This window comes from Paroedura picta, chromosome 14 (assembly GCF_049243985.1).
Source record: "Paroedura picta isolate Pp20150507F chromosome 14, Ppicta_v3.0, whole genome shotgun sequence".
In the NCBI taxonomy this organism is placed as follows: domain Eukaryota; kingdom Metazoa; phylum Chordata; class Lepidosauria; order Squamata; family Gekkonidae; genus Paroedura; species Paroedura picta.
In genome coordinates this window covers 11,531,187-11,545,545 of record NC_135382.1, presented here as the reverse complement: position 1 = coordinate 11,545,545, position 14,359 = coordinate 11,531,187, and the positions used below count along the sequence as shown (strand labels likewise).

General features: G+C 40.5%; 1 protein-coding gene and 2 pseudogenes across 1 annotated transcript in view; all 3 read right to left on the bottom strand.

Annotated features, from left to right (window-relative positions):
- Positions 1-3,589, bottom strand: part of LOC143823922 (protocadherin alpha-C2-like) — a 258,537-nt gene extending 254,948 nt beyond the window's left edge. The window contains exon 1 of the mRNA XM_077310664.1: positions 1,101-3,589. Within this exon, the coding sequence (XP_077166779.1) occupies positions 1,101-3,452 (2,352 nt within the window). The 5' untranslated portion in view covers positions 3,453-3,589. The remainder of the gene's footprint in view (positions 1-1,100) is intronic.
- Positions 3,590-6,759: 3,170 nt separating this feature from the next.
- Positions 6,760-7,338, bottom strand: LOC143824009 (protocadherin alpha-3-like; annotated as a pseudogene).
- LOC143823924 (protocadherin alpha-4-like) lies at positions 7,204-8,590 on the bottom strand (annotated as a pseudogene).
- Between the last annotated feature and the right edge of the window lie 5,769 nt (positions 8,591-14,359).

Sequence of the window (14,359 nt, the reverse complement as noted above, 5' to 3'; positions counted from 1 at the left end):
TCATGTAAACCGTGTTGCTCTCATCCGCCATTTCCAGCAGGTGATGTGAAGTGTAAGGAGCACGAAAAGGCAGCAAATGTGACACAGCAAGAAGGTGAGGAAATGCTGGAGGTCCAATAATATTTAGCACTACACCATTACGCTAGCATAACGCTATTCTTTCGATGTGCGGAAATGCCCAAAGTGTAACATTGCTTTAGGCTATCATCTGCTTCATTTATTCTGATGAAGGCCACTCCAACCTGAGTACTTAATGCTGGGAAACAGACCAGCAATAATCATTTTTGAACTTCTAAATGATGTTGTTGCCATGAGTCCTTCATCAGTGACTCAAATACAATCCAATGGGATTTGCCTACTGCCTTCTGTTCATTAGACTCAAACCTGCCCAATGAATTCTGATCCACCAGGTCTGGACTATTCTGTATTATAACCTTGAATGAAACTTAAAAACATGTGATACTGGAAATGCTTCAGGCTTAATGTTTTTAAAAAAGATATATTAGATTATTTCTACAGACAAGCATTTTAAGAATGTCACTGATTTAGATTATTTCTACAGACAAGCATTTTAAGAATGTCACTGATTTAAATGTAATCAGTTCAGAAGCTTGCACCCATAGTGACATCTACCATCCACTTTCCTCAACACTTTAATTCTTTATCCAAGGGTCTTCTCAGAAATCTTACTGCATTTTCATCTATCAGTGTTTCAGGGGGCTTTGTCATTAAGAACTCCTTAAGGTGCCCATGCATTGAAAAAAAATCAATCTCAATATGACTGGAAAGGGTTCATACTAACCTGCATAAAAATTGGACAAGATAATATATTTGTAACTTAGTAAGTTTGTGAAGCACTGATACAAAAGTCTCATACTATTTCATTTTTATGTTGCCCAAGAACCATATGTTGTAAGCTACTAAGGAAACACCAAATAGTCACAAACTACCTTTAAAAAAATCTCTGTGGAGATTAATCCAGAATATTTAACAGAAAATAATAGTTCAGACTAGAAAGACAATGAATATAAAATGAAGGCATAGCATATTAAGCAAAGCACACAACATGACAATCGGAGCTTTAGAAGGATATCACTAACCGTAACACAGAGTAGATCCTGTTGCTTCCCATTCTCCACAGAAACAGGAACACTGGGGCTGAAAACCATAAGGTCGCTTTTGGCACCAGCATCTCCACTCACCCCTGCCAGGATGTGGCTGTGGCGATTGGAATACGACCAGCTGCCCACTTCACTGGCACACACCAGCGTGGCTGTGCCAGGGCCATACATCATCGCCTCCTTGGCCTGGCTCTGGCATCGCAGTGCCACATACACGAGGATCACCAGCAAGAACAAGCTGGACACCGAGCAGATGGCAATGATCAGGTAGAGGTTGGCCGTGTCTGCCAGGGGCTTTGGGCTTCCCCCTGTCCTAGAGAGGCGGGCATCACTCTGGGCAGCCTGGGCACTGACTACCAATGACACACTGAAGGTGGCTGTGGTTGACTGTACTGGCTTGCCATGATCCTTCACCAGAACCAGCAGACTCTGGATGTTGCTGCCTTCTGCCTCCTCCAGAACATGCATGACACTAATTTCACCACTATAAAGACCCACACGCCATGGACTACTGGATGCATCATATAACTCATAGCGAAGCCAGGCATTGTAGCCTGAGTCAGCATCCAGGGCATGGATTTTGCCCACCACATGCCCAGCTGCCACTGGAACCTTCAGCAGAATGGCAGTATTTTCAGATAGACTAGGCACTACGGGTGCATTGTCATTCTCATCCAATACAAAGACTTGGACAGTCACATTGCCACACAAGGAGGGCAGCCCAGCATCCTTGGCCCTCACCTGGAACTCCAGCAGCTTCACCTCCTCATAGTCCAAGGGCTGCAGGGCGTACAGCTTCCCACTCTCTGAATGCACTGAGATGTAGCTCGACAGTGGCCAAAGCTTCTCATCCAGCCAGTAGCTGACCAAGGCATTCTCAGCCACATCTGGGTCTGAGGCAGACACTGTGAAGATATGAGCACCAGGAGGGTTGTTCTCCTTCACAAAGACTGTGTAAACTGGCTGTGCAAAAAACGGTGCATTGTCATTCACATCACCAATGGGCACTACCAGACTGCTGCTGGCTGAAAGTGGTGAAGTCCCTTCATCTCGAGCTATCACTACCATCCTGTATTCATTTACCTGCTCCCGATCCAAGGCCTCAACCAGTGTCAGTGAGTAGTAATTCTTGAAAGTAGATACTAGCTTGAAAGGGAGCTTGGGTGGCCACAGAGAGCAGTTCACTTGTCCATTAGCCCCAGAGTCCCTGTCTGATATGCTGATTAAGGCCACCTCCATTCCCAATGAAGAGTCCTCTGGCACTGGCACCAACAGAAAAGTCACCAACATCTCTGGAACATTATCGTTTACATCCAGAATATCAATTAAAACCTTGCAATGTCCAGACAGGGGGTAACCACTTTTATCTGTTGCTTCTGCTCGAATTTCATATGAATTAGTGTCTTCATAGTCTAATTCTCCATTCAATCTGATCTGCCCAGTATTTGGATCTATTTTAAAAATAGTATTTAATTTAGGTGGAATCACACTACGAATGGAATATAAAATCTCTTTATTAATACCTTCATCCAAATCAGTGGCATTGATCTTAACCACTAATGTCCCATTGGAGGCATTTTCTAACAATTGAATCTTGTACACTGACTGGCTGAAGACAGGAGGGTTGTCATTCACATCAAGAACTGTAATCACCAGATGAATCGTCCCTGTTAGCACTGTCTGACCACCATCAAAGGCTGTAAGCAGTAATCGATGCACAGGAATATCTTCTCTGTCTAAAGACTTTTTTATTGTAAAACCTAAGGAGTTATCACCACTCTGTTGGAAATCTAACGCAAAATGTTCATTAGGGCTGAGCTGATAATTTAACTGAGCATTTATACCAACATCAGCATCTAAGGCTCCCTCCAGAGGGAAAAAGGATCCTACAAGTCTTGATTCTAGAATGAACAAGCTTTCCTCCTTTGCAGTGAAAAATGGAGCATTGTCATTTATGTCTGTAATCTCCACTTCAACATGGAAGACCCTCAAGGGTTTATCCACAATCACCTCCAGGTGAATAGCACAAACAGGGTTCTTGACACACAGCTCTTCCCTGTCTATCTGTGAATTCACAAACAAAATCCCATTCTGTAGGTTTACCTCAAAGTAATCTCCACGGCCTTTAGAAACCACCCGGAACATGCGAGGTATCAGTTCGCTCACCTCCAGTCCCAAATCCTGGGCAATGCGGCCCACAAAGGTGCCATGCTGGGATTCCTCCAACACCGAATAATGGAGCTGGCTGCTCACCATTTCCCAGGCTGTGTGTAGTAGAACCATCTGCAGCAGCTGCCGCCACACTGAGTAGCCTCTCCGTGGAACAACCATCTCAGAAACATTCCATTTAATCCCCCTATAAAGTGCTATATCCTCAGGAAAAGGTGTTGATCTCTTGCTGATGTTCTTTGTACTCCTTCAGATTCAGGCACTGTCTGGCTTTCCTTGAAGATAATGGAAATGAGGAACTGTTTTTGTATACCAGTACAAGATATTTAAAAGTAAAGAGCGACACCATGCGAAAAAAACTGTAAGTGCAATTCTTTCAATATTTTGTGAGACCTTTATTCTGCCTAGTGTCATTTTTTTCTTTTTTACATTCCTCAGGTGTATACAGAAATAGCCTTGCTTTTGTAATTCATAAGAAAATGTTTCAAGCAATTAAAATGTACAATAACTCCTGTGTGGCACTAGTTATTCTTCATTACTACTATAACTTTTAAACTTTCATCATTAGTACATAAACATGAATATTTTTCACCCTTATCTAAGACAGCAGAAGAAGCAAAAAGTCTGTCTGAAATTGGTTGAGTGGACTGACAAGGAATGACTTTGGAATTACATAAACAGTTCATACATATTGTGTGGTCATGGTCAATGATTGGAGAGTTTGACCATTTTATTATAACAACTATTTGTGGAACTAGTGTGATCTTTCCCCTTTCCTCTTCTTTGACAGACCCACCAGACTGCAGATGGATCTTGGGGGCATTTGAGATAGAAGTGAACCTCAGCACGCATCGGTCCCTAGATAATCTGACTCTTGAGCAAATCCTCTTTGAATCACTCCTGGCCATTTGTATTGTTTTCTTTAGCCAGTACTCATAGAACCTTGCTTTTGTTGCTCTGAATATTCTTTCTAATCAGGCTCTTCCACCACTTGTTCTTCATTGTGAAAACTCTATTGACAAACCCAAGTGATTTCTCTCTTGCCAGGACAATTCACTGAATAGGCAGAAATAAGGACACCAAGATGCTGCACCTAGAGGCCACATAAATTGCCTTGCATTTCAGACATACTCCCTTCCCAAATGTGCATTTTGAGAATTTGAATGGGAAACATTCACTAAACAGGGACAAAAACTTTATTTTATGCAGATGTTCACTCTTCCGTATCAACCAATTCCAAGTAGTATTAATTGTGAGAAAAACCATTAGATCAAAGCAGATGGGAAAAACCTACCATAATTCAAAAAAACTGAGAACATTTCCATACTGTACTGCTTGAGATGTGGGAAGAAGCTTTAAGGAATTCACGTTTTTCTATTCCCCTTGCTGCATGTGCTATGACCAATTTCTTGCTCCTCTTCTTTTGAGCATGGAACTATCCTTACTATTCAAGTACCATGATAAAGCTTTTTCACATAAACTTCAAAAAGGTGCCATTACATCTAGAGTGAATGATGAGGTCATCCATTCAGTCGTGTCCGACTCTTGGCGATTCTATAGGAAAGTCTTTGCCATGCGCCCCTGTCTCTGACTGCTTGTTTGAGTTGGTTCACGGTCATCCCTGTATCGGCTTTGATCGTGTTGAGCCAGTGGATCCTTTGGCGACCATGCTTCCTTTTGCCACTGACCATGCCGAGTATTAATGATTTCTTCAACAAGTTTGATCACATGATGTGTCCAAAGTAAGTGAGCTTTAGCCATAACATCTTCCCTTCTAATGACATGGTTGGTTTGCTCCTCTCTAAAACTATCTTGTTGGTAACTTTGGCTGTCCATGGTATTCACAACATTAGTCTCCAACACCATAATTCAAAAGCACCTATTCTCCTCCTGTCTTTCTTCTTCAGGGTCCAGCTTTTGCATCCATAGGTTGTTATGGGGAAGACAATGGTGTTGACTAGCTGGCACTTTATATTAAGGCTGGATATCCTTACTCTTCCATATTTGATTCATGCCTAACATTGCATTCCGACCCAGTGTTATTTGCCGATTTCACGGCTGCATCCACCACTTTGATTGATCATAGAGCCAAGAAAGATTAAATCAATACATTCAATGTTCTCGTTGTCAATCATGACTTTGGTGCTACTGCTAGTAGTTTCATGATCTTGGTCTTTTTGATATTTAGGTATAGTCCCATCTTCTCACTTTCTTCTTTTAGTCTCTTTATCAGGGTCTTCAGATCACGCTCCAATTCAGTGTTGTATCATCTGCATAGCGAAGATTATTCATATAACGACCTCCAATTTTGACTCCGATCGTAGATTCTTCCAGATTAAGCTTCTGCATAATTACCTCTGCATAAAGGTTAAAAAGAAAGGGTGATAAGATACACTCTTGTCTCATTCCTAGGCTGACCTTGAACCAATCAGTGTCTCCATACTGTGGCCTCCTGGTTAGTGTACAATGAACTGATGAGGTGGGTTAATAACATAAGCAAATACATGTATTTTTAGAGAACAGGGATACCAGCATCATTTGAAACAGCAATTCTTCTCCGGCATGCAATTTCATTACTATATTGTTAAGAGTTTTTACAAGAAGAGAAGACTTGGGTTTTATACCCCCCTTTTTTCCCCACTTAAATCCATAAATATCCAGGTTGCAATTCTATGTGCACATATTTCGGAGTAAGCCCTACCGAACCTACAGAAATTTATTTCTAAGTATTCATTATATCCGATGACTGTCCAGTCACATTCAGCTCCCCATATCTAACTATGTATACCTTTGAGGACTAAGTACTGCAGCTTCCTCACAGAAACTCATTTGAGTGTCAGAATTTCTTAAATATTATTCCTAGTCCTGCTGAGATTTCTTCAATTAGCTCTTTCAAAATGCAGGAGTGTATCACCACCTGCAAATACCAACCAGATAATATTTTCTGTCCTATTATAATCTTGTTGAATTCCTCTGAACTATTTGAATAAATCCAAACCAAAGACTATAAATGCATATAGGTACCCTTATTGTCAAGTTTTTAGACATTTACGGACACTTATAATAAATTTGGATTTAAACAAAGAGTTTCTCATCCAAATTATATTTCTTAAATGTAAGCCCTTTGAGTTTCAATAACACCAAAAACCATGATGAAAGATTTACATGACAAAGCTGAGTGATATAATCAACAACTGGATGGCTCATTATGCAGAAACAACCCTTTCTCAGAACAAAACAAATTAAAAAATATTTCAATTTTATATGTTTGCTTTCCTTCAATCAGTCATACTTCCACACTTAATATCCTTCTTTTAAAAGAATATCCTTCTTTAAAACAATGAACTAATATCAATGGACGTAAATCTGAGGCTGACCTACAAAGATTGTCACAATTAGTTTCTCTTGTCTACTACACATTATATCTTTTTCAGGAGACACAGCAACACTAGGGATGAAGACTGTGAGGTCATTCTTGGCACCAACCCTTGCAGTAAATATGTGGTTGTGATGACTGGAATACAAGCAGCTGGAATATAAGCAGCGGTACACTGTCATTCTCATCCAACACAAAGACCTACACAGTCACACTTCCACACAAGGAGGACAACCCAGCATCCTGGAACTCACCTGGAACTCCAGCAGCTTCATATCCTCATAGTCCAAGGCCTGCAGAGCATACAGCTTCCCACACTCTGAATGCACTGAGATGTAGCTTGACAGCAGCCAGAGCTTCTCATCTAGCCAGCAGCTGACCAGGGCATTCTCAGCTACATTGGGGTCTGAGGCAGACTGGGAATATGTGGGCACCAGAAAGGTTGCTCTCTTTCACAAAGACAATGTAGAAGGACTGTACAAAAGTGGGTGAGTTGTCATTCACATCACCAATGGGAACTACTAGGCTGTGGGTGGACAACAGACTCCTTGGTCTTGGGCCATTACCACCAGACTGTACTCAGAAACTCTCTCCCAATCTAGAGGTTCATCCAGTTACCAATGAGAGGTAATTCTTGAATGTGAATACCAACTTGAAAGACAGCAGTTCACCTGTCCATTGGTATCAGAGTCCCTACATTTCCATTTTTGGAAATTTTTAAACAGAGGCTAGAAAGCCATCTGACGGAGAGGCTGATTCTGTGAAGGCAAAGGGGTGGCAGGTTACAGTAGATGAGCAATTGGGATGTGATTGTCCTGCATAGTGCAGGGGGTTGGACTAGATGACCCATGAGGTCCCTTCCAACATATTATTCTATGATTCTATATGAGACACTACTGATCAAGGCCACCATTGATCCTGGTATAGAGTCAACTATTAGTGGAACTGAAAAGGACTTCAGAGATATTTTAGTGACATCACCATTCACTTCTGCGATGGCTATTATAACATTACCATAACCTGCTAATAGGTGACCTTTATCTTTAGCCTCAATTAGAATTTCATATCAATGTTGAACTTCCAAATCTATTTCATCAAAGGCTTGGAATTCAACACTGCCTGAATCTATCATAAATACATCTTTCCCATTGGTTGGAACTTGAACCACAATAAAATAAAAAAAATCACTTTAATGATTCCTTCATCCAAGACTGTATTTCATAGGAGACCTACTGTACTTCATGTAAAGACTGGTTAAAGACACAAGCATTGTCATTTGCATCCAGCTCAGTGATAACCAGTTTAACAGTGCCAGTGAGCTCTGATTTACCCCCATCAGTGCCCAAGAGTAACGAACAGTGAGTGGGTGACTCTTCTCTATCCAATGGATTCTTTAAAACAGGATTCACTGAGGGCAGATGGTTGTTTTTCCCCTGCATATCTAGTATCCATTTGAACTAAGCTGGTAAAATGCTATAAACTGCCCTAAGCCGGCTATGCCAGGAGGGGCATGAATAAATCCCATAAATAAATAAATTACAGCATTTGCACCAATGTCTTCACCAAAAGCATGCACTAAAGATAAGCAAAAGCCAGGCAATATGGATTCTGCAACTGATATGTTTAACTCATTTCCAGGGAACATGTAAGCACTGTCATTTATGTCTGTGCTTTCTACCTCCACATGGAAAAACCTCAGAGATTTATCCAAGATCACCTCCAGATAAATAGCACAAATAGGGTTCTTGGCACAAAGCAATTCCATGTCTGTCTGGGGATTAACAAACAAAATTCCATTCTGCACATTTACATCAAAATAGTCCCCACAACCTTGGGATTCCATTTAAAACATCTGAAGCATCAGCTCACTCACCTCAAATCCAGATCCTGGACAATGAAGCTCACAAAAGTGGCATGCTGGGATTCCCCATTTGGTCTGGGGCAGAACCAACTGCAGCAATTGTAATGTATTATCTTGTAAAATTGTCATAATTAATGCAGATTTCTTATAGCCAAGCAAATTTGAAAAACAAGACGACAGAAAAATGTCTATAGCATCCGGAGTCTAATATTTGGTCCAGAAATACTCTCCCACCTCATTTAAATATCCATACTTGAATAAACAGCAACATTGTGTGACTGAAGTATACACAATATACTTTGTGCTACTTAAGTCTGTGTTCTTAGCTGTACTGTGAGATTTTGTTTCAAGAATTGTCTCAGCTCAACCAAATAAATGGAGGATTTTGCATGGCATGTAAAGTAAATGAAATCCTTTGTTGTTGTTCTAACAGTAATATTTGTCTTCATAACTTGCAACGTTATTCATAAAAGAAGTAAAACTTTTCCAATCCAAGATGTTCAAATCTGTCAGAGGTCTGTTCATCCAATACTGACCATCAGGATGCTGAAATCAGAGTGTAAGTGGTCTGTAGCAAAGTGTTGGTAGGGCAAAGCATGCACATATTACATAAGCAAATGTAGTATCATTTCCTCCAGGACTGAACAACTGACATAAGTGTTCTGAACTGATAGTCCTAGAAAATTATTTCCTGCAGTAACACTGCGGAAGTGTTATCTATATCTGGTTTCCTTTGAAGATGATATACCACACAATGAGGAAGTTGATTCTTAGACAAACTCTTTAGTGTCATCAAACTACTGCTTCATTTGTTCTCATTTCCTACAAGAAAAGGGACTCACATCAGTTGTTAAATATGTTTTTCACACACTGAGTTGGTTGCTCATTTGCATGGATATAATTTTATTATTGTAACACTAGCATGTACAAATGAGACATCACAGATCAAACATCAAAGATAGAACATTCCAAGGATTTCACACTACTTCAGCCACAATGTTTTTCAATAGTGTTAATTCGTGTATTCAGTTGTTGTCCAAGATCAAGAGATCATAATAATAACAAATCAAGTAGCAGACATGCATTTGTCAGCCAACTGTAGGTTCTGACTCACTCTACTCCTGGGAAGCTTTGGATCTGCAAATGAATAGATGAAAACCCATCTTTGTACTGAAATAGTAGAAGAAATGAAGCGCTCAAATCGCAGCACAATTTTCTAATGATTACCATGGTGGAATCTGGGCATTTTTTATTTGCAAGTTGCAGTAGGATGTGGGAGTTGCTCTTTGAGAAGAAAGCTCTCTTTGCACTTTGTACATTGATCAAAATGGCATCACCCTCAAGAGCTTATCGCCAGAAGAAGACCATGTATAACCCATCTAAAGTCAGTAACTGTTGGGCACATGGATTGCCACACACAATCTTTCCACTGCAACAACTGCTATCAACAGTCATTCTCCTTCCAAATGATCAGCTTATTCCAAGTAGTGCAGCTTGTTCCAAACAGAGTGAAGCACATGAGAGGTTTAGATGCCCTATGTAAAGCCATATACAGCTGTGGTAGGGGAAAGAATCAAGGTGACTCCTTTCTTTTCAGCACTTGATCACAGTGAACCTGTGGCTCAGTGCAAATGTAGAAAGGGAATGCACTAGCCAAGAGACCAAGTGACATATATTTATACAGCTTGGTTAAAGACACCTGCAATGTGACCCAGAACCTCATCTTCCTTGTGGTCTTCATTTTCTTTGAGTTCTTGGTCAGTGCTGGACAGCCACTGTTGTAGGCATGGCTTCCCTTTCCTATGCAAGAAGTAACTGGGATGCAGTAGAGGCCAACTTCTTCTGTAGTACCCTGGCGTGCTTCTGTCACAAAGTCCCCAAAAATACAATGAAGCCTTGCACTGAAAACCTTCAAATGTAGAACAGGCAAAAGACAGAAAATAAAACAGCAAAACAGTCCCATCTAGGCACACAATTAATGCAAGCTCTTTTTTAACTTGCTTTTTCTTCATTGGTTTTATACAAGACTGGTGTTCAGGGGACTTCATTATGTTTGACAACAATGCCAACAAATGTGTACAACTACTGGTGGCCATACCAAAGCTCCATGGCTCAGCAGATTAACCATAAACCTGAGACTGGGATCAACCATGTTTTTTTTTTCTTCTGAGATGTGAAGGCAGTGTGATATAGCAGTGAGGAATGGATGCTCCCATGGAAGAGACTTTTTGCCCAGTCATCATTTGAAACACTTAATCTCCAAAAATGTGCACAGTCAGCTTGCCATTCTCCCCAGTCTTTCAGTATGATCACCCCAACACAGTAAAAGGTAAAGGTAAAGGTGTTCCCTGTGCAAGCACCGAGTCATGTGCCTTGGGGTGACGCCCTCTAGTGTTTTCTTGGTAGACTCAATACATAGTGGTTTGCCATTCCCATCCCCAGTCATTACCCCCCAGCAAGCTAGGTACTCATTTTACCGACCTCGGAAGGATGGAAGGCTGAGTCAACCTTGAGTCAGCTGCTGGGATCGAACTCCCAGCCTCACGGTCAGAGCTTCAGGCAGCATGTTGGCTGCCTTACCACCCTGTGCCACAAGAGGCCCTCCCAACACAGTAGCACTCCTCAATTTTTTTAGGAAGCACATTTACATCCATGTCAACCAAGTTTCCACTAAGCATATTAATGAAATCTGACTTGCACTATTTACTTCTGCTTCCAGTTGGAAGTAATTCCATCCTTCAAAATCCAGGCCATCTTCAGGATTAACATCTCCAGCAATCTTGTCTACAAGAAATAATTTTTGTTCTTTCCTTTGTAGTGTTGCTATTCCAATAATTTCTATTTTTCATGCTGTATAACACTACTGATTGTGTCTTTGCCCATGCTGATGATGTAACTATTCCAATCAAGTACAGAGTGTTGTCCCAGGAATCCAAAACAATGTTGCTGATCATTTCAAGCCTCTATAGACACCAGGCATCATTTGGTTTTTATCTGGAAATGGAGCTTTCATTCTATATATTGATTTTCAAAAGCTGAACAATCCTTTTGTCTGTCACGGATTGCCACTAAATGGGAAAAAAAGGTTTACATCAACATCTGTAAATACAGGATCCACTAGGATTCTAGGATTCAGATCCTAGAAGCAGAATTGCCTCTGCTGGGAAACTGGCCAGATGGTTATCAACCCAGAGGACATCTAGGTCCCACTAAAATATCACAAAAACATTTTCAGTTATAAGCTCAAATATAAAACTTACAGTCTGCCCAAGCAGCTCCACAATCATACCCCATACTGCAAATCCAAATGTTTTGCTGCATTTAATAGGCAGTCTGTGGACTTGAAGTTTTTGACACTTGATCTCAGATTCTCTGCAACAACTCCTGCTGCTCTGGCATCAAACATATTTTTCTGGCTAAAAAAAACCAAAAACAGAACATGCCAGCCATTCGCTCACCATCTTACGTTACTTGTTTCTTCATGGCAGCCATAAAATAAAGATTTTCCTGTAAAATAATTTCCTCCTGTAGGGTCCATAATTCAATAGCACTGCTGTCCAGCAAAAAAAAAAAACAATTTGGGAATGATGAATTTGCTACAAAATACAGTCACAGCACTATTCTTTCTTCCTGAATTCTGAGCCATTTGGAAATTCACTTTGTTAGCATCCATAGCTACGCCTTTCCAGTCATGGACAACAGCAGCACCTAGCGTCTAAACCATAAGTATGCTCCGTATCTAGGAGACAGTGATACACAGCTGTTATTCCTGTCACTTATATGTTAAAGGGTACAGCCTTCTGTAAATGAGAACCATATTCTGGCACCATCATTTTGAACAACTTTTACACATCCCTGTTTTATTAGTAACCAGTTTATAGGCTACTTTACAACTATACTTAACACTCGTCTTCCTCCCAAGGGTATCTAAGACAAGAATTTCAATTTTCAGTGATGCATAATTATTTTAGCAACTAATGCACATATTTCTTTCCATTCCTTAAAGTTAGATACATCTGCATGTGTTCTAGCTTTATGTTGCCTTTTCTAATTAGAATTATACAGGTTTGCTGATTAAAACTTTATGGGTCTTCCTATAAGGAAAATTTCTCTAATATGGTTTTTACTGGTATTGATTTTTGTTTTACACAAGATTCCCTTCAATTTCTCAAAGTTCTTTGCTGTATACAGTTCACTTTTCACTAAGCTTATTTTTGGACAATTGGAATTTTATCTGCCGATTTGTCTTTTTTAAGATATTTCAGTGAAAAATGACATTTTAATGAGTTGAAACTTATGAGTCACGCCAAAGATCAAAGTGTAGCAAGACACACAGTGTGGGGGTACAGTGGTTATAGCTTTATTTTTATTTATTTATATTTATTTCTTATATTTGTATGCCACTGCTCTTGGTACAGCCAGCTTGCAGTGGCTCACACAAAAATTATACAAAATTTAAGATATAGCATAAAACTAATAACCCCCTTAATTACCCAATCTCCTAAAACTCACTCCCCCAGCTGCCTACCCTGAGGAGCAAAGGCCTGATTCTACTTCATGAAGTACTTGGGTATTAACTAGTTTAATTTGTCCCTTCCAGACAGATCTTTGTTGTAAGCTTAATAAAGCTGTGGAACTTTATTAACTCAATAGAGAGAGTAGGTCACTTCATATTGTGTCTTCCAGAGATTTTTATGTGTTTTGTAATTATTTACAGAGTAAGAAAGCAACATAGCATAGCACCATCTCATAAGATCTGGAAGCTAAACAGGGTTGGTACTTTGAAAGGAGATCATCAAGGAAGTCTCTGCAGAGGATGGCAATGGCAAAAAACCTCTGCTTCTCACTTGTTTTGAACACCTCTTGCTGGGGTCACAAGTCATCTGCAACTTCATGGCACTTTATGGATGTACAAATAAGTCTCATATCCATTGGTATTTGTAGTTTAAACAACAAAACAAACAAAATATAAAGATAGTTTTAGTTAATGTAAAAGTAAGTAACTATATTCAATCAAATAGAAGCTAATTAAAGAAATGTCCAACATCATTTTTCAGGAAATGCAAGTAATTTTTTTAATGAAATTGAGGAAAACTAGGTCTTAATAGAATTATATCAGGCATATGAAAATAAGAAATGGAACTTTCCAAGAATTTCTCAAAGCAGTGTAACCCAGAGCACATTATAATAATCTGAGCTAGATGTTGCCATTGCTTATGTCATTGTGGCAAAACCAAACTTCTCATAGAGCTGCCACTTTTAAAAAACAGTTTCAATTGATAGGACCCTTACCTACTGCCACCCAGATATCTCTCTCCAGCCATCTTCAATCCTTCTGCTAACAACAAGGTACAGGATTTGAATGTTTTTTAGAGCCTGCAAAATGTCTTTACAAGGCGTTCCATCCTGAATTTTAAGTAAATGAGATTTCCAATTCAACCACATCTTCCCTTCTACTAGCAATTTATGTCTCTTGTACAGACTGCAGTTAAACACTGCAAAAAGTTATCCTATATATCAGTGATCCCAGGGACCGGTCAATGCTTGACAATTTTACTGAGGCCAGGGGGGGTAGTCCTTTGCTGAGGGACATTGCCGTCGCTGCCATCGCCCCTGAATTCCTGCCGCCCGCAGGGAGGCGCTGCCAGCAGCAGCTGCACAGTACCACGCCGAGGGGGAGCCCCAACCATGGCGGCCGCTAGAGAGCACCAAGGGTGAGCCGGCTGCAGAGTGGCAGGGCAGCCCCCGAGGTAGCAGCCGGGGAGAAGGACGAAGAGGAGCTGCGGCCCAGTACTGACTGATCCACAGACCGGTACCGGTCACCGGACCAGG